The 11,122-nt window shown below is 42.9% G+C and overlaps 1 protein-coding gene and 1 long non-coding RNA gene across 2 annotated transcripts in view; both read right to left on the bottom strand.

Moving 5' to 3' along the window:
- LOC111958506 (uncharacterized) overlaps positions 1–198 on the bottom strand; it is a 6,815-nt gene extending 6,617 nt beyond the window's left edge. The window contains exon 1 of the long non-coding RNA XR_002876542.2: positions 20–198. This is a non-coding gene — a long non-coding RNA (uncharacterized lncRNA). The remainder of the gene's footprint in view (positions 1–19) is intronic.
- Positions 1–11,122, bottom strand: part of stam (signal transducing adaptor molecule (SH3 domain and ITAM motif) 1) — a 48,936-nt gene that overhangs the window by 7,180 nt on the left and 30,634 nt on the right. The window contains exons 9-11 of the mRNA XM_070437154.1: positions 5,661–5,715; positions 5,391–5,538; positions 223–332 (exon numbers count right to left, since the gene is read on the bottom strand). Coding sequence (XP_070293255.1) covers positions 223–332; positions 5,391–5,538; positions 5,661–5,715 — 313 coding nt within the window. The remainder of the gene's footprint in view (positions 1–222; positions 333–5,390; positions 5,539–5,660; positions 5,716–11,122) is intronic.

The following is an 11,122-nucleotide window of genomic DNA, read 5'->3' as shown; positions in this document are numbered from 1 at the left end:
CTACAGCAGGTTAAAGGACCTACAGCAGGTTAAAGGATCTACAGTAGGTAAAGTCTACCCAAACGGAGCTGACGGATGTCTGTTAGCGTCGCTCTCTATGTAGCTCCACGTATATTTGTGCAATTTAATTTTTGGAACGCAACGCAAACGGACTTCCATCAGCTCCATTTGTGAAGATCCCTTTAGGGTTAGGTGTGTGTGAATGGTTGTTAGGACAGTCACCTGGGTGCTGGCTGGCCAGTCTGTAGCTGCTCCAGAGAAACACTGTATCCCTGCTGTACCTCTCCTGGACCGCTCATCCCATAGGACCCTCCAGACTGACCCGGGTACACCTGGGGGAACGAACACAGAATTCTATACATTTATATCTAGAGATAGAGAGATATATATATTTACAGTTGAAGTCGGAAGTTTACATACACCTTAGCCAAACACATAAACTCAGTTTTTCACAATTCCTGACATTTAATCCTAGTAAAAATGCCCCGTCTTAGGTCAGTTAGGATCACCACTTTATTTTAAGAATGTGAAACGTACGAATAATAGTAGAGAGAAGGATATATTTCAGCTATTATTTCTTTCATCACTTTCCCAGTGGGTCAGACGTTTACATATACTCAATTAGTACTTGGTAGCATTGCCTTTAAATTGTTTAACTTGGGTCAAACGTTTCGAGTAGCCTTCCAGAAGCTTCCCACAATAAGTTGGGTGAATTTTGGCCCATTCCTCCTGACAGAGCTGGTGTAACGGAGTCAGGTTTGTAGGCCTCCTTGCTCGCACACACCTTTTCAGTTCTGCCCACAAATTTTCTATGGGATTGAGGTCAGTGCTTTGTGATGGCCACTCCGATACCTTGATTTGCTGTCTTGAAGCCATTTTGCCACATCTTTGGAAGTATGCTTGGGGTCATTGTCCATTTGGAAGACCCATTTGCGACCAAGCTTTAACTTCCTAACTGATGTCTTGAGATGTTGCTTCACTATATCCACAATTTTCCTGCCTCATGATGCCATCCATTTTGTGAAGTGCACCAGTCCCTCCTGCAGCAAAGCACCCCCACAACATGATGCTGCAAGCAGCCCTCTCCTGTACTTCCTGTTCACCCATGACTGCGTGGCCATGCACACCTCCAACTCAATCATCAAGTTTGCAGACGACACTATAGTGGTAGGCTTGATTACCAACAATGACGAGACGGCCTACAGGGAGGTGATGAGGGCCCTTCGGAGTGTGGTGTCAGGAAAATAACCTCACACTCAATGTCAGCAAAACAAAGGAGATGATTGTGGACTTCAGGAAACAGCAGAGGGAGCACCCCCCTATCCACATCGATGGGACAGTAGTGGAGAAGGTGGAAAGTTTTAAGTTCCTCAGCGTACACATCACGGACAAACTGAAATGTTCCACCCATACAGACAGCGTTGTGAAGAAGGCGCAGCAGCGCCTCTTCAACCTCAGGAGGCTGAAGAAATTCGGCTTGTCACAGATGCACAATCGAGAGCATCCTGTCGGGCTGCATCACCACCTGGCACGGCAACTGCTCCGCCCACAACCGTAAGGCTCTCCAGAGGGTAGTGAGGTCTGTACAACGCATCACCGGACCGGGGGCAAACTACCTGCCCTCCAGGACACCTACACCACCCGATATCACAGGAAGGCCAAAAAGATCAACAAGGACAACAACCACCCGAGCCACTGCCTGTGAACAAAAGCTTCAATATCAAGGCCATCAAACTGTTAAACAGCCATCACTAACATTGAGTGGCTGCTGCCAACATACTGACTAATCTCTAGCCACTTTAATAAAGAAAAATTGATGTAATAAATGTATCACTAGCCACTTTAAACAATGCCACTTTATATAATGTTTACATACCGTACTCTATACCCTCCACTGCATCTTGCCTATGCCGTTCGGCCATCGCTCATTCATATATTTTTTTGTACATATTCTTATTCATTCCTTTACACTTGTGTGTATAAGGTAGTTGTGTGAAATTGTTAGGTTAGATTACTTGTTAGATATATTACTGCGTGGTCGGAATTAGAAGCACAAGCATTTCGCTACACTCGCATTAACAATCTGCTAACCATGTGTATGGTGACAAATAACATTTGATTTGATTCTGTGCTTCAAGGTTGGGGGGTGTTCTTCGGCTTGCAAGCCTCCCCCTTTTTCCTCCAAACAAAACGATGGTCATTATGCCCAACAGTTCTATTTCTGTTTCATTAGACCAGAGACATTTCTCCAAAAAAGTACGATATTTGTCCCCATGTGCAGTTGCAAACCGTAGTCTGGATTTTCTATAGCGGTTTGGAGCAGTGCTTCATCCTTGCTGAGCGGCCTTTCAGGTTATGTCGATATAGGACTCGTTACTGTGGATATAGATACTTTTGTACCCGTTTCCTCCAGCATCTTCACAAGGTCCTTTGCTGTTGTTTCTGGGATTGATTTTGCACTTTTCGGCACCAAAGTTCGTTCATCTCGAGGAGACAGAACGCATCTCCTTCCTGAGCGGTATACGGCTGTGTGGTCCCATGGGATTTATACTTGTGTACTATTGTTGTACAGATGAACGTGGTACCTTCAGGCGTTTGGAAATTGCTCCCGCAGGATGAACCAACTGTTGGAGTCTAACAATTTTTTTTCGGAGGTCTTGGCTGATTTCTTTGGATTTTCCCATGATGTCAAGCAAAAGAGGCACTGAGTTTGAAGGTAGGCCTTGAAATACATCCACAGGTATACCTCCAATTAACTTCAAATTGATGTAATTAGCCTATCAGAAGCTTTCAAAGCCATAACCTAATTTTCTGGAATTTTCCAAGCTGTTTAAAGGCACAGTCAACTTAGTGTATGTAAACTTCTGACCCATTGGAATTGTGATACAGTGAATTATAAGTGAAATAATCTGTCTGTAAACAATTGCTGGAAAAATTACTTGTGTCATGCACAAAGTAGATGTCCTAACCGACTTGCCAAAACTATAGTTTGTTAACAAGAAATTTGTGGAGTGGTTGAAAAACGAGTTAATGACTCCAACCTAAGTGTATGTAAACTTCCCGACTTCAACTGTGTATATATATATATATATATATACATACATATATATACACATATATACATACATATATACTTAAGTATCAAAAGTAAAAGTAGAAATCATTTCAACTTCCTTATATTAAGCAAACCAGACAGCACAATTTTCTTGTTTTTAAAATGTATTTACGGATAGCGAGGGGCCAACTCCAACACTTAGACATAATTTACAAACTAAGTATTTAGTGATTCCGCCAGTAGGGATGTTCTCTTGATAAGTGTGATAAGTGTGTGAATTGGACCATTTTCCTGTCAAAATGTAGTACTTTTGGGTGTCAGGGAAAATGTATGGAGTAGAAAGTACATTATTTTCTTTAGGAACGTAGTGAAGTAAAAGTTGCCAAAAATATAAATAGTCAAGTAAGGTACGGATACCCCAATAAACGACTTAGGTAGTACTTTAAAGTATTTTTCTATAAGTACTTTAAACCACTGTACAGGTGTGCCAAGCTTGTAGCATCATACCCAAGAAGACCCGAGGCTGTAATCGCTGCCAAAGGTGCTTCAACAAAGCACTGAGTAAAGGGGTCTGAATACTTATGTAAATGTGATATTTCAGTTTTTTAAATGTCTAAAACGTATTTTGCTTTGTCATTATGGGGTATTGTGTGTAGATTGATAAGGGGGGAAAAATGTAATCCATTTTAGAATAAGGCCGTGACGTAGCAAAATGTGGAAAAAGTTAAGGGGTCTGAAAAGTGTCCCAGTCCCTGCCMCTGAAAAACATCCCCACAGCATGCTGCCACCATCATGCTCCACCGTAGGGATGGTGCCAGGTTTCCTCCAGATGTGACGCTTGGCATTCAGGCCTAAGAGTTCAATCTTGGTTTCATCAGACCAGAGAATCTTGTTTCTCATGGTCTGAGGTGCCTTTTGGATAACTCCAAGCGGGCTGTCATGTGCCTTTTACTGAGGAGTGGCTTCCGAGGCCTGATTGGTGGAGTGCTGCAGAGATGGTTCTCCCATCTCCACAGAGGAACTCTGGAGCTCTGTCAGAGTGACCATTGGGTTCTTGGTCACCTACCAGACCAAGGCCCTTCTCCCCCGATTGCTCAGTTTGGCCGGGCGGCCAGCTCTAGGAAGTCTTGGTGATTCCAAACTCCTTCCATTTAAGAATMATGGAGGCCACAATGTTCTTGGGGAACTTCAATGCTGCCGAAATGTTTTGGTACCCGTCCCAGATCTGTGCCTCGACACAGTCCTGCCTCGGAGCTCTACGGACAATTCCTTAAACCTCATGGCTTGGTTTCTGTTCTGACATGCGCTGTCAACTGTGGGACCTTATATAGACAGGTTTGTGCATTTCCAAATCATGTCCAATCAATTGAATTTGGACTCTAATCAAGTTGTAGAAACATCAAGGATGGCCAATGAAAACAGGATGCACCTGAGCTCAATTTCGAGTCTCATAGCAAAGGGTCTGAAGACCTATGTAAATAAGCTGTTAAATTTTTTTTATAACTGTGCAGAAATGTCTAAAAACCTGTTTTCGTTTTGTCTTTATGGGGTATTGTGTGTAGATTGATGAGGATTTTTTATTAATTTTAGAATAAGGATGTAACGTAACAAAATGTGGAACAAGTCAAGGGTTCTGAATACCAAACGTATAGACCAAAAGTTACCTCATTAAAAAGTTGAAGACGGTGGTCTTGTCAAATAGTAGTAAGGATGAAATACAGCTATCACAAACTGGTAGTGGTGGTCTGCTAAGTCAGTAATTACTTCCCTGTAGCTAACCAGTCACCACCAGCTTTCTAGTGCCTGGTTAAGAAACAAGCTGATTTACTAAATTAAAAACAATAGCAGCATTGAGTTGAATAGTAAAATAACAGTCGAGCTACGTTTCTCTCTCTCCCTTGAGGAGGCTATAGAAAAGTAGGCTCTCAACCCTCCCACGTTACCACTGCCTTTCGTATACAGGTTCTGTAGCCAACTCTCCCTCTTTTCCTTGGAGAAAACAGTGTCTTTGTTCAACAATGTTTAAAATACATTTATAAAATGTGTTTTTAATTGAACCTTTATTTAACCAAGTCAGTTAAGAACAAATTCTTATTTACAATGACGGCCTACCCCGGCCAAACCCGGAAGATGCTGGGTCAATTGTGCACCGCCCTATGGGACTCCCAATCTCGGACAGATTTGATACTGCCTGGGGACTGAGTGACTCCTTTTGCACTGAGATGCAGTGCCTCAGACCACTGCACCACTCGGGAACCAGCAATACATTTTTATCTTTCTACCGTGCATTGGTGGGCCGCATTTTGAGAAAGAGAGAGAGATGAGAGTGACCTACCTGTTGTGCTGTGTTGGCAGATTGATGCATGTAGTACTGCTGGGTCTGTAGCTTTGTGTACATGGCATAGTCCTCATTCATAAGCTTAGCATAAAGAGACAGAGCCTCCATCAACTTCACATTCAGCTCTGACAGCTCTGAATGCTTCCTGAAACACAGGAGTCAGTCAGTCAGTCAGTCTGTCAACCAACCAGTCAGTCAACCAGTCAGTCAGCCAACCAGTCAGTCAACCAACTAGTCAGTCAGCAGGGTGTAAGCTGAATACCGTACCTGTCAGTGCTCTCAAGCTTCTGATCAATGAGGGGACACATCTGGTTGCAGGCACCTTAGCAGAACAAGAAACACAATGTTATGTAATGTTTTATAGTGCATTCTAAATGCAACCAGTGTTTTAATTAATAAACGGGTTAAATAACTTATTAAATGACAGTAGTTAGTCAGTCTTAGCCTCTAGCTGTAGGAGTTAGTTGGTCAGTCTTAGCCACTAGCTGTAGGAGTTAGTCGGTCAGTCTTAGCCACTAGCTGTAGGAGTTAGTCGGTCAGTCTTAGCCTCTAGCTGTAGGAGNTGTAGGAGTTAGTCGGTCAGTCTTAGCCACTAGCTGTAGGAGTTAGTCGGTCAGTCTTAGCCTCTAGCTGTAGGAGTTAGTCGGTCAGTCTTAGCAACTAGCTGTAGGAGTTAGTCGGTCAGTCTTAGCCACTAGCTGTAGGAGTTAGTCGGTCAGTCTTAGCCTCTAGCTGTAGGAGTTAGTCATTCTTACCGTTAGTCAGTCTTACCGTCTAACTGTAAGAGTTAGTCAGTCTTACTAACTCTTACAGCTAGTGCGTTAGTTGGGTAAGAATTACTAACTAACCCTCTAGCTGTAAGAGTTAGTCATACTTACCCTTAGCCTGTGTTCGTAATGGCTGCTCAGTGAAACGACCTGTCCTGATTTGTCATAGACGATTGCTAAAAAACTTTAATGAGCAAGCCTTCCTTCATGACCTGGTCTCTGTAAAATGGTACAGAATCAGCTTGACGTTTGGCCCTTCTTTTTTAATATTTTCAATGTTATTGTTAACAAATACGCCCCCATAAAGAAAATTTGAATTAAAAACAGGTTCAGCACCTGGTTCGACCGTGATCTTGCAGAGTTACTCCACCTCAAGAATTGCATTGGCGAAATCACCACTTCATTAAGTCAGGATTCCTATTTGACTCAGCCATGCCTCCTTGCACGTCCAACATTTCCTCATCTCCCCACCCCTTCTAATTCGACTATCCCCGATGTTTCTCCCTCTTTTTCTAAGGTTGCTGCCCCTATCATCACCAAGCCTATCTGTGACCTTTTTAACCTGTCTCTCATTTCTGGGGAGGTTCCCATTGCTTTGAAGGTAGCCACAGTTCATCCTTTATTTAAAACTGTTGTAGGCCTATTTCTATTTTGCCCTGTTTATAAAGTGTTGGAAAAACTTGTCAATAATCAACTGACTGTCTTTCTTGATGTCTATATTATTCTCTCTGGTATGTATCTGGTTTCAGCTCAGGTCATGGATGTGTCACTGCAACCTTAAAGGTCCTCAATGATGTCACCATTGCCCTTGATTCTAAGACATGTTGAATGCTGCTATTTTTATTGACTTGGCCAAAGCTTTCGATACGGTAGACCATTCCATTCTTGTGGGCCGTCTAAGGAGTAGTGGTGTCTCTGAGGGGTCTTTGGCCTGTTTTGCTAACTACCTCAAAGAGTGCAGTGTATGAAGTCAGAAAATCTGCTGTCTCAGCCACTGCATGTTACCAAGGGAGTACCCCAGGGCTCAATCCTAGGCCCCACACTCTTCTCAATTTACATCAACAACATAGCTCAGGCAGTAAGAAGCTCTCTCGTCCATTTATATGCAGATGATACAGTCTTTTACTCAGCTGGCCCCTCCCCGGAATTTGTGTTAAATGCTCTACAACAGAGCTTTCTGTCCATCAAGCGTTCTCTACCCTTAACCTGAACACCTCCAAAACAAAGGTCATGTGGTTTGGTAAGAAGAATGCCCCTCTCCCCACAGGTGTGATTACTACCTCTCTGGGTTTAGAGCTTGAGGTAGTCACCTACAAGTACTTGGGAGTGTGGCTAGATGGTACACTGTCCTTCTCTCAGCACATATCAAGGTTGCAGGCTAAAGTTACATCTAGACTTGGTGTCCTCTATCGTGACGGGTTAAATAACTTATTAAATGACAGTAGTTAGTCAGTCTTAGCCACTAGCTGTAGGAGTTAGTTAGTCAGTCTTAGCCACTAGCTGTAGAAGTAAAGGGGTCGGTCAGTCTTTAGCCACTAGCTGTAGGAGTTAGTCGTCAGTCTTAGCCTCTAGCTGTAGGAGTTTAGTCGGTCAGTCTTAGCCCTAGCTGTAGGAGTTAGTCGGCCAGTTCTTAGCCTCTAGCTGTAGGAGTTAGTCGGTCAGTCTTGCCTCGTAGCTGTAGGAGTTAGTCGGTCAGCTCTTAGCCTCTAGCTGTAGGAGTTAGTCGGTCAGTCTTAGCCACTAGCTGTAGGAGTTAGTCGGTCTCTTACCTCTAGCTGTAGGAGTTAGTCGGTCAGTCTTAGCCTCTAGCTGTAGGAGTTAGTCGGTCAGTCTTAGCCACTAGCTGTAGAGTTGTCGTCATCAGCCTCTTTTCATACGGAGTAAGTCGGTCAGTTTAGCCTCTAGCTGTAGGAGTAGTCGTCAGTCTTAGCTCTAGCTGTAGGAGTTAGTCGGTCAGTCTAGCCACTAGCTGTAGGAGTTAGTCGGTCAGTCTTAGCCACTAGCTGTAGGAGTTAGTCGGTCAGTCTTAGCCTCTAGCTGTAGGAGTTAGTCGGTCAGTCTTAGCCACTAGCTGTAGGAGTTATGCGGTCAGTCTTAGCCTCATAGCTGTAGAGTTAGTCGGTCAGTTCTTAGCCTCTAGCTTAGGTTAGTCGCGTCAGTCTTAGCCTCTAGCTGTAGGAGTTAGTCGGTCAGTCTTAGCCTCTAGCTGTAGGAGTTAGTCGGTCAGTCTTAGCCTCTAGCTGTAGGAGTTATTCGGTCAGCGAGCTAGCCAGCTAACGTTAGCTAGTAAACAGTACACTTGAAACTTGACATTAGGTTTATGCAGTTTTACTACACAATACTTTTTTTTTTTTTAAGCCGCGTTTGACACGATTACCTAGACATACTGACCAGCTCCAATAGACAGACGTGTGCTATATGGCAGACCAATCCAAACTCATCTCTCGGCATGTCCAGCCCACTCATTATCTAGCAGGAAGGTTGCTCTGTTTTTCTGTGGCTAAACCAACTAGGCTCGTAACTGAACAATTGTATTCGTATTTACAGATGGCATACAAGTTTGATATTAAGGCACATGAAAGTTCACATGTTCCAGAAGGCATTTCTGCCAAAACAAACACATTTTGATACAAATTTATTTTTTACATTCAAACGGCTCTCCTGTGAAGTCGTGACTTGCGACAGTTTACTGAATCAGGTCACTAATTAGCCCCCATGTAATTAGTTAACTCTCCTTCATTGTTTGGTGAAAAAGATAAGAGAAAATATTGTTTAATTAAATCAACACCTTTCTCGAATATTGAAACGGAAGGAAGTGGTCATAATGAATATTTTCTGTAATTTGAGTGTCTTTGTTTATAAATTCGAAACAGAAATACCTTATTTACATAATTATTCAGACCCTTTGCTAAGAGACTCGAACTTGAGCTCAGGTGCATCCTGTTTCCATTGACCATCCTTGAGATGTTTCTAAAACTTGATTAGAGTCCAGGCACATATCTGGGGAAGGGCACCAAAACATTTCTGCAGCATTGAAGGTCCCCAAGAACACAGTGGCCTCCATTATTCTTAAACGGGATAAGTTTGGAACCACCAAGACTCTTCCTAGAGCTGGCCGCCCGGCCAAACTGAGCAATCGAGGGAGAAGGGCCTCGGTCAGGGAGGTGAGCAAGAACCCGATTGTCACTCTGTTTGACCTCTAGAATTTCTCTGTGGAGATGGGACAACCTTCCAGAAGGACAACCATCTCTGCAGCACTCCACCAATCAGGCCTTTATGGTTGAGCGGCCAGATGGAAGCCACTCCTCAGTAAAAGGCACATGACAGCCCGCTTGGAGTTAGCCAAAAGGCACCTAAAGGACTCTGACCATGAGAAACAAAATTCCATGGTCTGATGAAAGCAAGATTGAACTCTTTGGCCTGAACGCCAAGCATCACGTCTGGAGGAAACATGGCACCATCCCTACGGTGAAGCATGGTGGTGGCAGCATCATGCTGTGGGGATGTTTTGTCAGTGGCAGGGACTCTCCAAATACAGGTGTGACAAGCTTGTAGCATCATACCCAAGAAGACTTGATGCCAAAAGTGCTTCAACAAAGTACTGAGTAAAGGGTCTGAATACTTATGTAAATGTGATATTTCATTTTTTTTTAGTTTTTTTTTTTTATAAATTAGCAAACATTTCTAAACCTGTTTTTGCTTTGTCACTATCGGGTATTGTGTGTAGATTGATGAGGGGAAAAAAACAATTCAATCCATTTTAGAATAAAGCTGTAACAAAAAAGTGAAGAGGTCTGAATACCTTCCGAAGGCACTGTATGTCTATGGTGTATTTACATGGGTGTGTGTGTGTGTAAATGATGTATGTACTATGTAGGCACCTGAGCTGAGCCATAGGGGAGACAAGGCCTCTACCACCCCACTAGGGGGGGGGGGGGGAATGTAGCCTGTTTTTGTCCCTCTACTATGTTTCTGAAATCACCATCACCCACTAATTAACTTGTCATTTTTGCAGATTAAATGTTTGAGCTGCTAATGAATCAATATTTATCGTTTGAATTAGCTATGACATAGCCAATGAATATAGAGCACAACTTTCGATTTCATCCCCATCTCAAAACAAAATGGTTTTGACCATTTGGAAGTGTTTAGTGAGCTTCTTTTGTACTCCAGCTTTGACCTCGCAAAAGCGATTCCTCGTTACGAAAATATCAACTTTACCCTGTATATCTATTTAATAAAACTATTGCTGATGGCGAACCTGAACAATGGAAATAAACTATTGTAAGCCACGTAAAACAGGTATAGCCAGATCAGTTGTGTTTCCGGTAGCTTACTTTTATTCTGGTAAAATAACATTTTTGAAAATGACATAGGTTGTTGTCACTCAACCAATAAAGCCTAATATATCGGGCAAGGTCAGGAAGAGGCCGCCCTACTCGCTTTGGCAGCGCGGATCTGGGCACAGTTTGACTAGGCTACTGATTTTCCCTAGGTTGTTCTGCATGCAAAATTACTTGTAGATCAATGACTGTCAACACAGTTACATGCTTAGCTCGACGCCAGAGGAGATCAAGTATTTTTGTAAGGAAGAAGGTAATATGAATTTGAAATTGGTAATGTTTGAATCGGTTTTGGGGTCCACAAAGCATCTTAAACATTGAAATCAATGACTGATGCGCATCGGTGAATTGTTACATACCTATTAGTTAGTCAGTCTTAACCTCTAGCTGTAAGAGACAGAAAGATAGATAGATGGACAGACTTAGCATTTAGCTTTAAGAGTTAGTCTTACCCTCAAGCTGTTTTGGATAGTTCGTCTTACCCCCTCTAGCTGTAAGAATTAGTTTGTAATAGTTGTTCAGTAAGTCAGTCTTACCCCCTCTAGCTGTAAAGGTTAGTCAGTCTTACCCCCTCTAGCTGTAAAGGTTAGTCAGTCTTACCCCCTCTAGCTGTAAAGGT

The sequence above is a fragment of the Salvelinus sp. IW2-2015 genome, linkage group LG34 (genome assembly GCF_002910315.2).
Source record: "Salvelinus sp. IW2-2015 linkage group LG34, ASM291031v2, whole genome shotgun sequence".
NCBI lineage: Eukaryota > Metazoa > Chordata > Actinopteri > Salmoniformes > Salmonidae > Salvelinus > Salvelinus sp. IW2-2015.
The sequence above is the reverse complement of the archived record's forward strand: the minus strand, read 5'-3'. Positions and strand labels throughout refer to the sequence as shown.